The sequence below is a fragment of the Bombina bombina genome, chromosome 3 (assembly GCF_027579735.1).
Source record: "Bombina bombina isolate aBomBom1 chromosome 3, aBomBom1.pri, whole genome shotgun sequence".
NCBI lineage: Eukaryota > Metazoa > Chordata > Amphibia > Anura > Bombinatoridae > Bombina > Bombina bombina.
In genome coordinates, this window is record NC_069501.1 from 1,169,202,344 (window position 1) to 1,169,224,631 (window position 22,288).

General features: G+C 38.3%; 1 protein-coding gene across 1 annotated transcript in view; it reads left to right on the top strand.

The window, feature by feature from the left end:
• Positions 1-22,288, top strand: part of PGR (progesterone receptor) — a 243,421-nt gene that overhangs the window by 39,046 nt on the left and 182,087 nt on the right. Inside the window, exon 3 of the mRNA XM_053708588.1 lies at positions 4,014-4,130. Within this exon, the coding sequence (XP_053564563.1) occupies positions 4,014-4,130 (117 nt within the window). The remainder of the gene's footprint in view (positions 1-4,013; positions 4,131-22,288) is intronic.

The following is a 22,288-nucleotide window of genomic DNA, read 5'->3' on the forward strand; positions in this document are numbered from 1 at the left end:
ACAGCCTCAGTTTTATTAAGACCCTAAATATACTTTTCTATCATTATTTATTTTCTATCATATGACTCTAAACTATACATATTTAAGTCACTAATCCTTTCTTGGTAAGTTTTATTCTTTTAGACCATGTACAATTTTAGTAGCCCTACTTTAAACCGATTCCAATTTATTTATACCCTTCTAGAGTTATGTCCTCTGGAACTTTACATAATACTCAAGATAATGCCTAGTCTAGTAATCTGTAAAGTTGCAAAATAACATTACTATCTAAATTAACCTTTTTATTAACATTAATAAGAAATATTTTTATTTATAAAAATTTAACTATGTGTGTAATAATATATTTTAATGTGTTTATGTTTATTTTATTAAACTCTTATGGGCCGATTTACGTAAGTGCGAGCGGACATGATATGATGTAGCGTACCATGTCCGACACATCGATAAATGCCGACAGCATATGCTGTCTGCATTTATCATTAAACAAGCAGTTCACCGGAACTGCTGTTGCAATGCCACCCCCTGCAGATTTGCTAGCAATACAATGCCGCCCCCTGCAGATCCGCCAGCAGGGGGTGTCAATCAGCCCGATCGTATTCTTGGAAATGGGATTTACCATGGACTTGTAATAATAAAGTTGCACACTAATGTTAGCGTGGTCCAGCGGCTGCTTACCTTTTCTATCATGAGAGCGCCACTTGTAATCTGGCCCAATTTGTGGTAGATACAACTTAATGGGGTTTGAAAATATTATTTTCAGTGTTTTATGATGGTTTCCACAGGAATTTAATGCAAAGATACACTGTATGGACCCTGATATACATTAAATTTGCACCAACCTAAAACATTTTTTGCATACATTTAAAACACAAGTAATTTAAATGATACATTTATATAAAAATAGTATGTTCAAAAAAGATTTTATTTGTTTCGTATTTTTTTAATTCCCTGTGCTAAAAAAATCAATAAAAAAATCCCAGAACCATGTGTTTGTTGGTCACTTGGAGCCAATCACAGGACATATAGTTCATCTTGCAGGGGAATAAGTGTCTTGGCATACAATAATGACCAGTGCGGAATGTGAGTAATATACCGACATCTGTATTTCACAATAGAACACGTGGGCTCAAGAGCAATTTATAAAGCTTCTATCACAAGTCCAAAAGTATTTTTTCATATTGTGAGATAAATTATCTAGGGCAAGCTTCATGTGCATGTAGTGTGGGTGTGCTAAATAATAGACTTCTATAGAGAATTTTAGAAATTGCTCAAGCACTAGGCCAATGGTGCGGCAGTAGTGGAGTTCTTTATATAGGTCTGTGCTATACTATTAATAATAACGCTTACTTCAGGTTTTAATAAGTACTATATTTTAAAATACATAACAGAAGTGCTCAACTGGCAACGTATGGTGCTTAATAGCCCACCCTATCTGAAAGTACCCAACCAGGGTTCAGCCTCTTTCTGCCCAATCTGTGCTTTTCACAGAAGATAATTTTCCTGTAGTTTATCAGTCTGACCCCATCCAAAATGACAGCTAACCCCAGACGTATGTTTCTGCCTATATGGGCTTAGTCCATGGAGTGCAGCTCTATACCCCAAGGTACAGTGAGCAAGGGGTCCACTTCCGGTTGCCCCATTACTCTATTGTGCTCAAACACAATGATTAATTCCCAACTTGTAATACAAATACAATCAGCAAGCTAATATCGCTCCCTGCACCACCCATTAAAAGTATAGTGAATGTTAAAAAAGTTTTGCCAACATTAAGATTCTTTAATTAAAACATTTAACCACCCACTTGTACTACCAGACTGTGTGTTATTCTTTGAGTGAGGTTGCACAAAAGATAATGCACCCTGCACTACTGATTGTACTCCACGGGGCCGATTTATCAAGTGTCTGCTAGACATCGATAAATGCCGACAGCATACGCTGTCGGCATTTATCATTGCACAAGCATTCCTTGTGAAATGTTTGTACAATGCTGCCCCCTGCAGATTGGGGGTGTCAATTAACCTGATCGTATCCGATTGGGATAATTGCTGTCCGCCTCCTCAGAGGTGGTGAACGAGTTATGGAGCAGCAGTCTTAAGACTGGTGCTTTTTAACTTATGTTTCGCGCCTCTGGCAGCCATTGGGCGCCTCTGTGTTCTTCTCTTCATTCGCAGAAATATCTGCATATAGCAGCATTCGGGGCATAATAAATCGGCCCCCACATGTGAATAGCCCATGGTCTTTAAATGAATGCTTAAAGGGATAGGAAAGTCTAAATTATTAATATTTTCAAACATGCTTCGTTCTCTTGGTAGCCCTTGTTGAAAAAGAATACGCACATATCCTACACTAGTGGGAGCTAGCTAGCGATTGGTGCCTGCACACATTTGTCTCTTGTGATTGGCTGACTAGACATATTCATCTAGCTGCCAGTATTGCAATGCTGTTCCTTCAGCAAAGGAGAACAAGATAATAGAAGTAAATTGGAAGGTTGTTTAAAAGTGTATGTTCTATCCAAATCATGAAAAGAAAAATGTTGGGTTTCATGTCCCTTTTATTGTCTTTATTTACTGTGTTAATTTAGAATAACATAGCTATGCATAGTTTATAATGTGAGATATAATTTCATAGTTTTATAAATCTATATGACAGTTTTGTTTTTTATTCTTATTATGTTATACATCAGATCAGATTACAGACTAACGGCGCAGAGTCCATTTCTTCTATAAATATTAGAATGACATAACATTTGAACACAATCATTTTTTTAACAGAAAAGTCTATGGAGACTTTTGTAGATAAATAATTTAGGGCTATGTTTCGAGTAGCTGTTACGCAAGACAAAAAAGTTGCACAAAATACCTAAAAATACACGTAAAATTTATAAGGGCTTAAAGATATAAAATACTGCAAAGGGCTTTAACATAAAGCTACATTTTATTTATTTATTTATTTATTTTATTTATAAAATATTTTACTAGGGAGGATACATTGAGATTTCTCTCGTTTTCAAGTATGTCCTGGGGCCACAAAACATTGCATTGATACAATAGGGTACAATAAAATACAAAAACAATAATAATACACAACATATGCAAACATTTAACATAGAACTGGTAGGAAATATTTAATCAACCATGACAGGTGCATTCTGTTTTGAGATATGTAGAGGTACATACATATATATACATACATATATATGTCTAAATATGTATATGTATGTGTGTGTACATATGTATTTATACGTGTATATATGTATTTACAGACAAATATTCACACATTTAATGTAAATATTTCACACTCCAATGTTCTTTCGATAAGGAAATATGTTTTAAGTATTTATAAATAGATATTCCTATATATATATATATATATATATATATATATATATATATATATATATATATATATATATATGTGTGTGTGTATATATTTATACCTATATATAATCATGGGTATCTGTTGGCGCTCTACAAATACCTGATAATAATAATAATCATATAGATATATAGGTATAGATATATACATATATATAGAAATATTTACTTATAAATAAATAGAACATATTCTGCTATGCGAAGAACATTGGAATGTGAAATATTTATACTTCATGTGGGGTTAGTGCACTTGAGAAAATGCGATCGGGTTTGCGAGCGAATAAAGGTGTCAACTTTTTTTTTTACTTCACACTCTCCATTGTAGTCTATGGGGGAATCCGTTAACACTGTCACGATACTCTAAGTTCGCTGCTTGCGTACATTGGGTTAGCGCTTGTGCAAAACCTTTTTACTTTCAACTTGTAATACTCAGGAGCCCTGGGGCTGTATTCTATAGTCTGAATATGTTTTAATAGCTAATTGTCTTTTTAGCTGCAATCTGTTGGTTAGCTTCCTGGGATTATTCTCTATAATTACATATTACAAACCTGTTTTAACATGCAAAGAAATATTCTTTTCAATATCAAAATTGTGTATTACATTATTTTTCTGATGCATTCTATTTTTTTTCCATTTTAGGGCAGCATAATTACTTATGTGCAGGTAGGAACGACTGCATTGTTGATAAAATACGAAGGAAGAACTGTCCATCATGTCGTCTAAGGAAATGTTGCCAGGCTGGAATGGTTCTTGGAGGTACAATATAGGTGTCATTTGATTGTTGTCATGTATTACTTGTTAATGGTTCTAGACCATAAAACCTCATTTTCAATGGAAGATGACCTAACACTATATAGTGGGGAATACAGTGGACCTCATATTCTACTAATTATCTGTCCTTTATTTGTTACATTTCATCCGTGTCTTTCCTTGTGCAGGGAAGATGAGTAGGTTTGTAAAAAAAAAAAAGACTTCACCACATATACAGAACAGGCTACACCTTTCCAGTGGGCTTGACAATAAACTGAACAATATGCAGTTTACAGAATGTGTCTCCCAATGCATTGTTTGTTTTCAATAAAGTTATTTTAATAGATCATAATGAGTGTGGCAGTGCATAAGGTTTGAATGATGTTTGGGTTTAAGAAAGTCACTCTATATATCAAGTAGTTCATTAGTCTTGGTTCACCCCAACAGATCAGGAACTGAGTATAATTTTGCTGAATATTTGAAGCAGAGGAATCTTAGACTGTTGGGGTATCCTTATGACTAGTGCTGGTAACAATGTCCTAGAGATACTATATCAGTGTTATTACTCTACTGTATTCATCACAAATTGGGACTATAATTACTCTGGAGGTTACTGATACTAATTTGCAAAGTGGTCAAGAAACATTTAATTATGTAGATTTAATATCTTTGTGACTAGTCACTTAAAGGGACACTGAACCCAATTTTTTTCTTTTGTGATTCAGATAGAGCATGCAATTTTAAGCAACTTTCTAATTGACTCCTATTATCAAATTGTCTTCATTCTCTTGGTATCTTTATTTGAAATGCAAGAATGTAAGTTTAGATGCCGGCCCATTTTTGGTTAACAAACTGGGTTGTTCTTGCTGATTGGTGGATAAATTTACCCACCTATAAACAAGTGCTTTCCATGGTTCTGAACCAAAAAAAAAATAGCTTAGATGCCTTCTTTTTCAAATAAAGAAAGCAAGAAAACAAAAAAAAATTGATAATAGGTGTAAATTAGAAAGTTGCTTAAAATTGCATGCACTATCTAAATCACAAAATAAAACAAATTGGGTTCAGTGTCCCTTTAAACAGCTGCTATAGTTTAGAGCATTCATCATCTAAAAGCAACAGTGACATAATGAAAGGTTCACTTGAAGACTTTTTTATTTTGTGTACAGCTTAGAGCTACTTAACTCTGCATACCTAAAAATGCCTGAAACACTTTGAAATTATAATTTAAAATGAAAAATCATGTGTTGTAAAAAAAACAAATGGAATATAAACTCAATTATTTTGTTTGCTCTTGCTGTAAATACCTTGCTCTTGTTTGACTTAGGTTTCCTTCAAAATTTTGCAAGGTGCCTAAACCAGCTACTTACTAGACAGTGATGGCTAAAGCAATGGACAAAATCATGTGAAGGAATACTTTTTTTATCATGTATGTGAATGAGCAGCAGTTAAACATGTTAAACATATATTTTGAATAAATAAAGGTTTAAGTAAAACCTGTTTAAATTGAGGGTTACTGTCATGAGATGCAGGACACAGCAATGATGGTACAACTCTATTGGAAACATACATCTATTCAGATTGATTGTACTAACTGACTGCGACACAGACTACCGGACCTAAGCCCCGCCCCCAAACTAGTGACAACACATCCTGCTCTCATCACATCTTCCCCCTTTTCAAAGGTGAAGCATTCATTTGAATATAACAAATAACAAGGTATATGAACAGAGTATACAGCAACTTTTTTTTTCGAACAATATATAAACATATAGGTTCAGAAAATATAAACACATAAATTACATCCTGACTTGGACATCGGGGTAGACTACCCTAGTCCACAGTGACCATGGGATTATTCTGCCCATACTTCCGGTCACTGTTCTAGCTAAAGTCAGTCCCTATATCGGGCCGGAAGTTTCACCACTCTTCCGCTTGATGTAACTTTGCATGAACTGTCCTCTGATACAGAAGATGGTGAATAAGAGTCCGCTGGAGGCAAAGATATATCCCCGCTGTGATCTTGCTGAGGGGAAGGCACCTCTCTTAGAACAGGGGATCCCACCAGCTGTGGTACTTAGACATCCAGTTCCAGACTCTCAGGTACAGGCTGAAGATGTCTTCAGTTACAGCGTGTAACCGTCCCTCCATCAGTAAGGACTGTATAAGACCTTGGTTCTGGAGAGCGTCCAATTACCGTAGCAGGCGTCTTCCATTTCTTCTCATCATCCAGTTTAATTCTGACACTTTGCCCCGCATTCAGTTCCTGTAAGGGCCTGACAGAATGTCTCCTGTCGTAGAAGAAACGAAAACCCTTTTTGGCCTCTTCATCCCTCCTAAGGACTTCGTCCAGAGGAACAGGGCCAGGCGGCTTGAAGACACCCACTGAGGGTAAAGTGGTGCGAATCTGGCGTCCTAGCATCAGCTGTGCCGGGCTAAACCCAGTGGCTTGAATGGGCGTCGCCCTGTATGACAAGAGGGCTAGGCACGGCTCAGATTGCTTTAGAATTAATTTTGTTTTTTGAACTGCCCTTTCAGCCATTCCGTTGGCCTGCGGATAATGTGGACTTGGCGTGGAATGTACAAAGTCATATTCCCTGCTGAAAGCACTGAACTCTGTAAAAGCGAACTGCATACCATTATCACTCACCAGCTCCATTAGAATGCCCCACCGGGTGAACAAGCTCTTCAGACGAATGATAACGGCTTGACTTGTGATATCATTCAGAGGTGCAATTTCCAAATACCTGGAATCGTAGTCGATCACAACAAGGAAATTTTTCCTGTGCAGTTCACACAAATCAGCAGCTATTTTCTGCCACGGCCCCGCAGGCAGCGGAGTAGAAATCAAGGGCTCCCTTCTCTGAGTAGGCCGGCGTTCCCGGCAAAAGGCACATTTAGACACGTGATTTGCAATGTCGGAGCTGATCCCAGGCCACCACACAGCTGTAGCTGCCCTTTCTTTGCACGTTGTAATGCCTAGGTGGCCATCGTGAATCCTGTTTAACATCTCCTTCCTCATGCTGACAGGAATTACGATGCGGTCTTGGAACAGCACCAACCCCTCCAGCTCCGTGAGCTGTGACCTCTCTGGCTGGTAAGAATTTAAAGACATCCAAGCTGCCCGGCTCTCGGGCCAGCCTTCTTTTATGTACTTTATAACCTCTTGCAGATCTGTGTCCAAATATGTCTCTTTCTTTATCTCCTCCAGTTTCCTTGAAGAAATGGACTTAGAGGCCAGAACTGAATCAACATACACTTTCACATCAGATTCAGTGGAGGATTCTTCAGCAGCAGCCAGCGGGAGCCTGGATAGTGTATCCGCCACAACCAGTTGTTTCCCCGGCACATGCACTGCCTGAACATTGAACCTGAGCAGTCTCATTAAAAGTCTCTGGCATCTTAAGGGTGTTTTGTCGATATCATAAGAGTTGATTAGAGGGACTAGCGGTTTGTGGTCAGTCTCCAATTTCTCCAAACCCACTAGATAACGCTGAAAGCGCTCACAGGCCCAAACTGCAGCCAGGCACTCTTTCTCAATTTGAGCGTATTTTGACTCCGCAGCCGTCAGTGTGCAGGAACAGTAGGCGATGGGCTGTAGTTTATTTTCATTTAACTGCAGGAGAGCAGCCCCCAACCCATAACTGCTTGCATCAGCACTAACCACAGTCTTTTTGGAATGGTCGTAGAACCCCATCACTGGGGCAGACCCCAGCAGGGACTTGGCCTGTATAAAAGCTTTTTCTTGTGAAGGTCCCCAGACCCAGGCAACGTCTTTCTTTAGCAACTCTGTGATAGGGTGTAGAACTGTTGATAAATCTGGAAGAAACTTGCCCACATAATTTACAAGGCCCAATATCTGTCTCAGCTCATGTATATCAGAAGGACTTTTCATCTGTTCAATAGCACAAATTTTCTCAGGGTCTGGCTTGATGCCATCCCCATTGATGATATGCCCAAAATAACATAATTCAGTTTTCCTAAAATGGCATTTCTCTTTATTTAACTTCAGCCCAGACTCTTTGATAGCCTGCAGCACACAACTTAACGCTGATCATGCTCCTCTGCTGTAGACCCATACACCAGAATGTCGTCCATGACGACTGCCGTGCCCACGTGGTCACTTAGGAGAGAACTAATTTCCCTTTGAAAAATTTCTGGAGCAGAGGATATCCCGAAGGGGAGTCTGCAGAAGCAAAACCGACCTACCGGTGTGATAAAGGTAGTCAGTTTGCGGCACTTTGGATCCAGGCAGATCTGCCAAAAGCCGCTAGAAGCGTCTAATGTAGAAAAGAACTTCGCCCCAGCCAACTTTGGAGCTATGTCTTCTAATGTCGGCAGCACAAATCTCTCTCTCTTCACTGCCTCATTCAACCTTTTCAGGTCCACACAGATGCGCACCTTTCCCTTTTTCTTTGCAACCGGAACAATGGGGGCACACCAGTCAGTTGCTTCAACAACCTCTTCAATAACCCCCATAGACTTCATGCGCATAAGCTCCTTCTCTAATTGAGGCATGAGCGGGAACGGAATTCTACGGGGAGTAGAAATACTGTATGGGACTGCGTCACTTTTAAGTGCTATACGAACTGGCTTGCAATTCAGTAGGCCCAATTCGCCAAACATATCTTCGGAGATCTCATTTACTCTGGCCACGAGGCCCAAATCACAGGCTGCTTTTCTGCTCAATAAATTGCTAACACACTGGCCTCGAATCACATGCACCCACATGGTGAATTTTCTTTGCTTGTACTCACAGCTGGAAAGAAATTTCCCCGCACAATCAATGTGGCCACCGGGACTATGGACATTTGTAGTAACCTTCACCAGCTGGGGCTGTCGAGGCAGTTTCATAAATGCAGCAAAAGGCATTACAGTGATATCTGCTCCTGTGTCAATCTTAAAATCAACTTTGGCTCCCATTACAGTAAAAGTAACCTTCCAATCTTCCTCTGAGCTTGGCCGTTCCACAGCGGACCCCACAAAAGACACTTCCTGACCCTCCTGGTCACTGTCCACCTGCATCTCCTTAATGTATTAAGTTTTACACACCACTTCAAAATGGCCCATTCTGTTACATTTTCTGCATCTTTTATCTCTGGCCGGGCATATAACACTCTGATCATGGGCACAGTAGCACCGTGTGCATCGGGCATGCTGCGCCCATCCACTTCTAGGCCTATCCATTATTTTAGATCTACCACTCACACTGTGCCTTTCACTTGCAGTTTTCCTGGACTGTTGCACTTCATCCACAATACTCTCAGACCTCAAATCAGCACTTTGCTTTTTCACCAGTTCACTCTGGCGGGCCATCCTAATGGCCCCATCTAATGTTAAATCAGGCTCTAACTGCAGCTTCAGTGAGACTTCAGCATCTGCAATTCCAATAACTATTCTGTCTCTGATTTGCTCTTCTTTAGCAACACCAAACTCACAGAATTCAGCTAGTTCATACAGGCTGCGCACAAATGACTCCACAGATTCTCCCACACGCTGATTACGTTTGTGAAAACAAGCTCTCTCATGAATAACATTTCTTTTGGGCACAAAGTGGGCACTGAGTTTATCCATAACTATATCAAAGTTAAATTCTTCCCCTTCTTGGAAAGTAAAAGCATTGAACACAGGCTCCACATCTTTCCCCATAGAGTATAAAAGAGAATTAACTTGTACTTCACCACTCTCCTTGTTCAGTTTGGAAGCAATCCTGAAGCGCTGAAACCGCTGACGCCATGTGGGCCAAGCTGCAGGCTGAGAGAAGTCAAAAGGCTCAGGTGGGGTAAACTTTGACATTATCATCGATCAGGAACAGAAGCGCAGGCCAGAACTTCTGACACCATGTCATGAGATGCTGGACATATGCAGGACACAGCAATGATGGTACAACTCTATTTTATTACAGAGCATGGAAACATACATTTATTCAGGTTGATTGTACTAACTGACTGCCGGACCTAAGCCCCACCCCAAACTAGTGACATCACATCCTGCTCTCATCACAGTTACTCTAACAGGAAGTGCACAGGCTGACAGGTAGAATTCCCACTGAAAAAAATGGTTCAATTAGAACAGGAACATCCATATTTTAAAGGGACAGTCTAGTCAAAATTAAACTTTCATAATTCAGATAGGGTAAGTTATTTTAAACAACTTTCCATTTTACTTTTATCATCTAATTTGCTTTGTTCTCTTGGTATTCTTAGTGGAAAACTAAACCTAGACAGGTTCATATGCTAATTTCTAAGCACATGAAGGCCGCCTCTTATCTAAATACATTTGACATTTTTCACAGGTAGAGGTTGTTAGTTCATGTGTGCTATATAGATAACATTGTTCTCATGCCTGTGGAGTTACTTATGAGAGGGCAGTGACTGCCTAAAATGCAAGTCTGTCAAAGGGGGCAGTGTGCAGAGACTTAGATACAAGGTAATCACAAAGGTAAAAAGTGTAATAATATAATCGTTTGGCAAATTCTGTGAAGAAACACAAGAAACAAGGGCGCCTCCTAGTGTAATACAGTTTACACAATCGTACTTATATGTGATATCAGAATCGTACTCACAATGGTAGCAGCACCCACTTGTGCTTAGTGACACCTACTGGGGTCTTTCAGTGTCCCACCTCACTGTTCCTTTTTTCCTGCACACCGCCGATCCGGGCGTCTCCCCGAGAGTGAAAAACAAGACTCAGGCTATCAGTACAGTTGAAAGTCAGTGCTTTCAGTCAGGAAACATATGCCTGATGAAACAGAGTGTAAGCTGAGAAACGCGTTGCAATTTTTATTACATAGAGGTTACCATTGTACCCTATGTTTTTATATGATTGTGTTTTATTAAAACGGATTCACTTTTATCAACTTTACTGAGAGCCTGAGTCTTGCTTTTCACTCTTGGTGAGACGCCTGGATCGGAGGTGTGCAAGAACCAAGGAACAGTGAGCTGGGACACTGAAAGATCCCAGTAGGTGTCACTAAGCACAAGTGGGTGCTGCTACTATTGTGGGTACGATTCTGATATCACATATAAGTACGATTGTGTAAACTGTATTACACTAGGAGGGGCCCTTCTTTCTTGTGTTTCTTCACAGAATTTGCCAAATGTTTCTGAGTTATATTTGGAAGGAGCAGCCGACAGCTGTGAGCAAGAGATCTCCCTCAGTCCCTTAAAAGGGCAGACCAATATCCCTCACCATTCATATGGACTAAGATAAGAAATACTTTCTGTGAAAGACTGTCATTTGTGGGATTCTGCGATTTATATATATATATATTTATATATATATATATATATATATATATATATATATATATATACAATATACTTGTTTGTAGTGTGGTTAACACACATTTATGTACATATATTTTCGGTGCATGTTATTTTATGTAGCAGAACTAATAATATGTGTTAATATTGCGCCCCCTTAAGTGGTGATAGGTTTAGTCACTAGTGTTCTATAATAATATAATCGTGCTGTTATCTATCTTTTTAAACAAAAAAAAATCATAAAAAATCAAAGCTATTTAATAGATTTTGACTTTATATTTTACATAGAACAGAGGAAGAAAAATTGAGTATCATGTCCTTTTAGGGAAAATATGATAAACATTCTCACCACTAGAAATATGCTAAGCTTAATTTATTTTAAAATTAAATGTTTTATGGTAAGTTATCTACTTTTATTTACAAACCACTTGCATGACCGGCATATATATTTTTGGTATATTTATGGGTCCTGGGACTCTACTGCCCACTGTGATATCTCCTTTGGAAGAGGAAATTGTCTATTCAGTACAGGAGAACATCTGCTTTCTAAAAGTGATTTCATTCATATCCCTTTAAGTAGCAAAAACAAACATTTGCTTTCCTAAATAAACAACAGATCTCAGATAAAACAAAGGCAATGTAATACTAACCAAAAGCGTTTACCATATCTGATTAATACAATACTCTCAGATGTATAAGGCTGGATTCCATGAGCCATACACTCTATGCCTTCTGAAGTCAGTTGTTAGTGTCTACTAATTTCAGGAAAGGGAAGTTCTGTGTTTGTTGATTACATTATACTGGACATGTGTTTGTGCCAAACTTACAGAAACATTCCCCAAAGAGAAGACTGAATAACAATGCTTTGCTCTGTGCCAGTTTAAAGTACAACAAATAACCAGCCAGCTAGGTACAAAAACATAGCTGGAAGTTTTACACAAGTAATGCTACTTTGTCTTTGACATAGAATGTCCTATATTCAAAAAGATCTGCAACACATTTTCAAGCAGGTTCACTTAAAAAGACAGGAAACCCCAAAATTTTCCTTCATGATTAGGATGGAACAAAACAACTTTCCAATTTACTTCTTTTATCAAATTTGCTTCATTATGTTGTTAACCTTTGCTGAAGTAACAGCATTGCACTACAGGCAGCTAGCTGAACACATTGAGTTAGCCAATCACAAAAGACAAATGGGCTAGATTACAAGTAAGACAAATGGGCTAGATTACAAGTTGCATGGTAAATCTTTTTTTCAAGATCGCGAAAACACCGCTAGCGTTAAAGGGACAGTATACTATAAAATTGTTTTTCCCTTAATGTGTTTCCAATTACCTTTTCTTACCTGCTGCAGAGTATAAAATGTATGAGATTTGCTTTTTAAAGTTTCTTTGTGTATATGAATTAGCTGATTTTGTGTTTTGAAGCCACAACTAGGGATGGACGAATGTGTTTATATTCAAATTCAAATGTTAGAACGAATGTAATTGTAGAAATTCGATTTAGATAATAGAATGTTGATAAGAACGAATATTCTTAAAAATTCTATTATCAAATATTATTTATAGTTTTCTAATGTCACTTTCAAATTCAAATTTCACATTCGAATTCGAATGTCACTTTCAAATTCGAATGTCACATTCAAATTCGAATATTACATTTATAAAACACAGTATTAGGGGGGGCGGAGCCAGCAGCCGAAACAGCAAGACGTGCTATACCAGAGCTCCTGGAGTTTGATCAGATAAATTAAATTTTTGGGCAAGTTAAGGTCTTATATACACCAATATCTTTCTGTAATTAAACCATGGAACACAGAGCAAAGGATATAAGACTTTAAAATACACAGCAACGGCACAAAGGCCTACTAGCCTACTAGGAGCACATGGAGTAAGCTGCCATATTAGAGGACGCCTATGCATCAGCTCTTTTATTAGAGCTAAATCCTTTATACCCTAACTTCACCTTCAGCGACAATATGGAGAGACAAATACTAAATGCGCTGAGCGACTTATTACTCTCCTTAGACATCCAACAACGTGCTCTCATTAGGGAATTGAGAGTTGATGTAGACCCGCAACTAAATGCGCAGACACTGGGAGAAACAGGGGAAGTTGCCAGATATTATGCACCAGATTTACCACATAGAAGAGAAGACACACTTCAAGATATGGAGGATGTACGTAATACAGAGAAAAGGGAGCACTAAATTCACGGTGGCGGGGCAGTCAGATATCCGCAAGCAGCACAGGCCCAGGAAGCCTCTCACCATTCAAACAGGACCTGTTCTGCATAGCGCAGGACAGTTAGCGGTGTTACAGGCAAAGAAGAAAGGAACGAGTTACATAAGTAATCAGCCAAACACAGCTCACACTACCAGCAATCACGAGGAGAAAGTTATTACCGGAAGCCCTCCTTCAAATAATGCGGCTTGGTCAAGCGAGATATTAGCTGTTGCAATGTGGGTAAAAGTACATGTTTGGCGACATCCTCCCTTTTGAACAATCCCGGAGCCATCTAAGCTTTACCAGAGAGGTGTGTGCGGTTGTTCGAGTTGGAATTGGGTAATCGGAAGAGTCATACTGCTAAAAGGACTGTGACCACACATCCTGGAGAGGGTTCCCCTTGTCATGGTCAGAAACGAGTTAAATATTTGAACTGTAGTAGCAGTACCCCTGTCTCTTACTACATCTCTGCTACAATAAAAATAAGAATTGATACATTTGCTATATAAACCCTTTATCTTCCTGTGATAGGTTAATTGAGACAGACCCACCCCCCTTAATGCCCAAACCATATGTGTGAAAATCTTCATTGACAACCACATCATGGACTTTACACAGCTGATAGTTCATCTTTCTGTTCCTGTGATAGGTTAATTTAGACAGACCCACCCCCTTTAAAAAACCTTAAACCATCTGTGTGAAAATATTCATTGACAACCACATCATGGCCTTTACACAGCTGAAATTTAATCTTAGTAATGAAAACACCAAAGTGACAAGCTAAACCCTTTCTCCCTTCCCTTATAAACATGGGCTAAATGCATGATCCTATCTGTTGTAAATGGAACAATTAAAATGCCCTGTGCAAAACAGCAATAAAATGTAATCATAAGTTATAATCTATCTCTAAATGTGTAAAAAAAATGGTCCAGAGCGTCTCTGCAAGCTGGTAGATCCTAAATGAGAAGAGTAATAATAATGATGTTAGGCCGTGTACAGCCTTTTTACCCACTCTAAGTGGTTGTGAATATTGAACATTGCGGCTCCAAATAAACTGATAGTATTGTCAGAGAGGTGTGTGTACACCTATCCAATCCAGAGTGGCTAATGGGGCGTGTATGAGAGATGATGACTACGTCACACCTCCCAATACCAACACTGCTTGTAGGCCCAATCAAAGCCACTGTGCGCGGAGGAAATAATAAAAATCTACAAAGCTACCAAAAAGTATTAGAATATCAAAGGGACATCAAATAAAAATATGAGAGGAACGGCTTATCTCTATGTTCATGCTAATAAACATAACAGTGGATACACTGGGGAGTGAGCAGCTACAAGTCCCACCCCCAGAGGTGCACAAACTTTAGAGTTGGATAGATAACTATTAGACATACTGTCATGACAAACGCAGCATGTTAACGCAACAAACAGTATAGATTCTTACATATGTGTACCAAGGGTATACCTGACAAACTAAAAAACATAATTTATGTAAGAACTTACCTGATAAATTAATTTCTTTCATATTGCCAAGAGTCCATGAGCTAGTGACGTATGGGATATACAATCCTACCAGGAGGGGCAAAGTTTCCCAAACATCAAAATGCCTATAAATACACCCCTCACCACACCCACAATTCAGTTTAACGAATAGCCAAGTAGTGGGGTGATAAAGAAAGGAGTAAAAAGCATCAACAAAGAAATCTGGAAATAATTGTGCTTTATACAAAAAAATTATAACCACCATAAGAAAAGGGTGGGTCTCATGGACTCTTGTCAATATGAAAGAAATGAATTTATCAGGTAAGTTCTTACATAAATTATGTTTTCTTTCATGTAATTGGCAAGAGTCCATGAGCTAGTGACGTATGGGATATCAAATACCCAAAATGTGGAACTCCACGCAAGAGTCACTAGAGAGGGAGGGATAAAAATAAACAACTACCATATGCTGAAAAATTAATCCACAACCCAAAATATAAGTTATTCTCATGAAGAAAAGAGAAACTTAAAACATCAGCAGAAGAATCAAACTGAAACAGCTGCCTAGACAACTTTTCTACCAAAAACTGCTTCTGAAGAAGCAAATACATCAAAACGGTAGAATTTAGTAAATGTATGCAAAGAGGACCAAGTTGCCGCTTTGCAAATCTGATCAACTGAAGCTTCATTCTTAAAAGCCCACGAAGTGGAGACTGGTCTAGTAGAATGAGCTGTAAGTCTCTGAGGCGGGGCCTGACCCGACTCTAAATAAGCTTGAGAAATCAAAAGCTTTAACCAAGAAGCCAAGGAAATAGCAGAAGCCTTCTGACCTTTCCTAGAACCAGAGAATATAAAAAATAGACTAGAAGTCTTTCTGAAATCTTTAGTAGCTTCAACATAATATTTCAAAGCTCTCACCACATTCAAATAATGTAAGGATTTTTCCAAAGAATTCTTAGGATTAGGACACAAGGAAGGGACAACAATTTCTCTACTAATGTTGTTAGAATTCACAACCTTAGGTAAGAACTGAAATTAAAGGGACACTGTACCCAAATTTTTTCTTTTGTGATTCAGATTGAGCATGAAATTTTAAGCAACTTTCTAATTTACTCCTATTATCAAATTTTCTTCATTCTCTTGGTATCTTTATTTGAAATGCAAGAATGTAAGTTTAGATGCCGGCCCATTTTTGGTGAACAACCTGGGGAACAACCTGGGTTGTCCTTGCTGATTGGTGGATAAATTCATCCACCAATAAAAAAGTGCTGTCCAGAGTACTGAAACCAAAAAAAAGCTTAGATGCCTTCTTTTTCAAATAATGATAGCAAGAGAATGAAGAAAAATTGATAATAGGAGTAAATTAGAAAGTTGCTTAAAATTTCATGCTCAATCTGAATCAGATCAGAAAAAAATTTGAGTACAGTGTCCCTTTAAGTCCGCAAAACCGCCTTATCCTGATGAAAAATCAGAAAAGGAGATTCACAAGAAAGAGCAGAAAGCTCAGAAACTCTTCTAGCAGAAGAGATGGCCAAAAGGAACAACACTTTCCAAGAAAGTAGTTTAATGTCCAAAGAGTGCATAGGCTCAAATGGAGGAGCCTGTAATGCCCTCAAAACTAAATTAAGACTCCAAGGAGGAGAAATTGATTTAATGACAGGCTTAATACGAACTAAAGGTCATAATTTAAGGTTGGAGGAAAGGAGATTTAATCTCCTGCAACGGAAACATTTTTTCACTGTAAGAGCAAAAAAATTGTGGAACTGATTACCAAAGGAGGTAGTGAATGCTAATACCATAGATACATTTAAAAATAGTCTGGATAAATTTCTGTATATAAGCAAAATTAATGGATATGATTGCTAGTATTAAATGGGTCACATTTTAAATGGGGTTATTTAAGCTTAACTGGAGCTTTTTGTAAGTATTTTAGATTTGTATAGGTTGAACTCGGTGGACTTCAGTCTTTTTTCAACCTTATCTTATCTACTATGTTAAAGCCTGTACAAAACAGTGAATTTCAGGAAAAGTAGCAATCTTTCTGTGAAATAAAACAGAAAGAGCAGAGATTTGAAACCTTATCCAAACCATCCTGAAGAAACTGTAAAATTCTAGGAATTCTAAAAGAATGCCAAGAGAATTTATGAGAAGAACACCATGAAATGTAAGTCTTCCAAACTCGATAATAAATCTTCCTAAAGACAGATTTACGAGCTTGTAACATAGTATTAATTACTGAGTCAGAGAAACCTCTATGACTTAGCACTAAGCGTTCAATCTCCATTCCTTCAAATTTAATGATTTGAGATCCTGATGGAAAAACGGACCTTGAGACACGATCCGCATACCAAAACCTGTGGGGCCATGCTGGAGCCACCAGCAACACAAATGATTGTTCCATGATGATTTTGGAGATCACTCTTGGAAGAAGAACTAAAGGCGGGAAGATATAAGCAGGTTGATAACACCAAGGAAGTGTCAGCGCATCCACTGCTTCCTCCTGAGAATCCCTTGACCTGGACAGGTATCTGGGAAGGTTCTTGTTTAGATGAGAAGCCATTAGATCTATTTCTGGAAGACCCCACATCTGAACAATCTGAGAAAACACATCCGGATGGAGAGACCACTCCCCTGGATGTAAAGTCTGACGGCTGAGATAATCCGCCTCCCAATTGTCTACACCTGGGATATTAACCGCAGAAATTAGACAGGAGCTGGATTCTGCCCAAACAAGTATCCGAGATACTTCTTTCATAGCTTGGGGACTGTGAGTCCCACCCTGATGATTGACATATGCCCCCGTTGTAACATTGTCTGTCTGAAAACAAATGAACGGTTCTCTCTTCAACAGAGGCAAAAACTGAAGAGCTCTGACAATTGCACAGAGTTCTAAAATATTGATTGGTAATCTCGCCTCTTGAAATTTCCAAACCCCTTGTGCTGTCAGGGATCCCCAGACAGCTCATTAACCTGAAAGACTCGCATCCGTTGTGATCACAGTCCAGGTTGGCCGAGCAAAAGAGGCCCCTTGAACTAAACGCTGGTGATTTAACCACCACGTCAGAGAGTGTCGAACATTGGGATTTAAGGATATTAATTGTGATATCTTTGTATAATCCCAGCACCATGGATTCAGCATACAAAGCTGGAGAGGTCTCATGTGTAAACGAGCAAAAGGAATCACGTCCGATGCTGCAGTCATGAGGCCTAAAACTTTCATGCATATAGCCACTGAAGGGAATGACTGAGACTGAAGGTGCCGACATGCTGCAACCAATTTCAAATGTCTCTTGTCTGTTAGAGACAGAGTCATGGACACTGAATCTATCTGGAAACCTAAAAAGGTAACCCTTGTGTGAGGAATCAAGAAACTTTTTGGTAAATTGATCCTCCAACCATGTTTTCGAAGAAACAACACTAGTTGATTTGTGTGAGATTCTGCAGAACGTAAAGACTGAGTTAGTACCAAGATATCGTCCAAATAAGCAAACACTGCAATACCCTGTTCTCTGATTACAGAGAGTAGGGCACCCAGAACCTTTGAAAAGGTTCTTGGAGCTGTTGCTAGGCCAAATGGAAGAGCAACAAATTGGTGATGCTTTTCTAGAAAAGAGAAACTCAGGAACTGATAATGTTGTGGATGAATCGGAATATGAAGGTAAGCATCCTGCAAGTCTATTGTAGACATATAATGTCCTTGCTGAACAAAAGGCAAAATAGTCCTTTTAGTCACCATTTTTGAAAGTTGGTACTCTTACATAACGATTCAGAATTTTCAGATCCAGAACTGGTCTGAAAGAATTTTCTTTCTTTGGGACAATGAATAGATTTGAATAAAACCCAGACCTTGTTCCTGAAAAGGAACCAACATGATTACCCCTGAAACCTCGAGGTCTGAAACACACTTCAGGAAAGCCTGAACTTTTACTGGATTTACTGGGATGCGTGAGAGAAAAATCTTCTCACAGGAGGTCTTACTCTGAATCCTATTCGGTACCCCTGAGAGACAATGCTCTGAATCCATTGATTTTGGACAGAATTTGCCCAAACATCCTTGAAAAACCTTAATCTGCCACCTACCAACTGAGTTGGAATGAAGGCCGCACCTTCATGCGGACTTAGGGGCTGAATTTGGTTTCTTAAAAGGCTTGGATTTATTCCAATTTGAGGAAGGTTTCTAATTGGAAACAGTTTCCTTGGGGGAAGGATTAGGTTTTTGTTCCTTATTTTGACGAAAGGAACAAAAACTATTAGAAGACTTAGATTTACCCTTAGGTTTTTTTATCCTGAGGCAAAAAAAACTCCCTTCCCCCCAGTAACAGTTGAAATAATAGAATCCAACTGAGAACCAAATAAATTATTACCTTAGAAAGAAAGAGATAGTAATCTAGACTTAGATGTCACATCAGCAATGCATTCAAAGATTTAAGCCACAAAGCTCTTCTAGCTAAAATAGCTCTAACATGGATCTAACATCAATTTTGATAATATCAAAAATTTCATCACAAATAAAATGATTAGCATGATGTAGTAAACGAACAATGCTATATAAGTCAGAATCCAATTCTTGTTGCTCTAAATTCTCCAACCAAAAAGTTGAAGCAGCTGCAACATCAGCCAAAGAAATTGCAGGCCTAAGAAGATGACCTGAATATAAATAGGCTTTCCTTAGATAAGATTCAAGCTTCCCATCTAAGGATCTTTAAAGGAAGTACTATCTTCCATAGGAATAGTGGTTCGTTTAGCAAGAGTAGAAATAGCCCCATCAACTTTGGGATCTTTTACCAAAACTCTATTGAAATTGCTGGTAAAGGATACAATTTTTTAAACCTTGCAGAAGGATTAAAAGGAGTGCCCGGCTTATTCCATTCCTTAGAAATCATATCAGAAATAGCAACAGGAATAGGAAAAACCTCTGGAGTAACCACAGGAGGTTTAAAAACAGAACTTAAACGTTTACTGGTTTTAATATCAAGAGGATTAGCTTTCTCAATATCCAAAGTAATTAACACCTCTTTTAACAAAGAACGCATATACTCCATTTTAAATAAATAAGTAGATTTGTCAGTGTCAATATCTGAAGAAGGATCTTCTGAATCAGATAGATCCTCATCAGAGGTGGATAATCCATTATGTTGTTGGTCATTTGAAATTTCATCAACTTTATGAGAAGTTTTAAAAGATCTCTTACGCTTATTAGAAGGCGGAAATGCAGACAAAGCCTTCTGAATAGAATCAGTAACAAATTCTTTAAAATTCATAGGTATATCATGTACATTAGAAGTTGAAGGAACTGCAACCGGCAATGTACTATTACTGATGGACACACTATCTGCATGTAAAAGTTTATCATGGCAACTAATACAAATTACATTAGGAGATATAATCTCCACAATTTTACAACAAATGCATTTAACTTTGGTAGAACCGATGTCAGGCAGCAAAATTCCAACAGATACTTCTGAGGGCAGGATCAGATTGAGACATCTTGCAGAATGTAAAAGAAAAAACAACATATAAAGCAAAAATATCAATTTCCTTATATGACAGTTTCAGGAATGGGAAAAAATGCAAATAGCATAGCCCTCTGACATAGAAAAGGCAAGAGGCAAACAGCAATGGGGCGAATAAATAATGAAAAAGTTTGGACGCCAAGTATGACGCACAACGTAACTTAAACATTTTTTGGCACAACCATGTCCGGAAATGTCACTAACAACGCAACCCTGTGTGAAACTTCTGCATCAATTACGACGCGGAAATGACGAACCTTGCATCAACGGACGTGCCTTTCGCGCCAAAAAATTCTTGCGCCAAGAATGACGCAATAAAGTGTAGCATTTGGCGCACCCGCGAGCCTGAGTCAGCCCACAATTTTGCAAAGTAGTCAATTGAAAAAAGACTAAACCCCAGTTAAGAAAAAAGATTTCTCAATATTAACTTTCCCCAAAAATTATGAAACTGACATATACAAAAGGAAATACATGAACCTGACTCATGGCAAAATATAAGTACAACACACTATATTAGAACTTTAAATCTTAAGTAATAAAAACATACTTACCCAAAGACACCCATCCACATATAGCAGATAGCAACCAGTACTGAAAACAGTTATCAGTAGACGTAATGGTATATGAGAGTATATCGTTGTTCTGAAAAGGGAGGGTAGGAGATTAATCTCTACGGACGATAACAGAGAAACCTATGAAAAGACCCCCATTAGGAAATCATTGCATTTAATAGGTGCTACTCTCCACGTCCCTCTGACATTCACTGTACTCTGAGAGGAATCGGGCTTCAACAATGCTGAGAAGCACATGTCAACGTAGAAATCTTAGCACAAACTTACTTCACCCCCCTCCATAGGAGGCAAAGTTTGTAAAAACTGAATTGTGGGTGTGGTGAGGGGTGTATTTATAGGCATTTTGAGGTTTGGGAAACTTTGCCCCTCCTGGTAGGATTGTATATCCCATACGTCACTAGCTCATGGACTCTTGCCAATTACATGAAAGAAAGGGAATCAATAGTTGCTAAACAAAGGATATATGTGCAAAAAGTGTGCAGGAACTTTCCTATACGAAGTTTCGGTTATGACACCCTATATGATAAATGGCCCTACCAGTGTGTCCAATGAATTGATACAATCTACTTACAGATAGTAGTATGTGATATACTGTATAATAAATAAAAATTATCAAAATTCGTAACTGTGTATAATAATGAAGGACCATAATTGTCCAGGGATGGGATGTTACATTCAGTGTAATAATATACTAGGAGCTAAAAAAAAATATATATTGATGATATGATTTATCAGATGCCATAGTTGTGTATAGTCTCAATGTGTGAAAAGTGAACCGATATTTAAATGGCACCCTAGTCCTAAAAAAGAAACGTATGTCAACCCCTAATATGATCCAGCATATGATGGTGACACTAATATATGTGAAGAAAGAAGCAGGATACTAATAACCAGCCCTAAAATAAAAGGATAAAAACAATGACATATCAGAAAGGAAAAGAGGATGTGGAAAACTGGATAATGATGTACTCAAGCCTCTACCTAATATAAAGGCATATAACAAGATTGGTTTTTCTGATATGTCACTGATATGTCACTGATAAAAAAATGAGATCTAATTTTCTCATGCATTTTAAGTAATTGGAAATACATTAAGGCAAACAGTTTGTA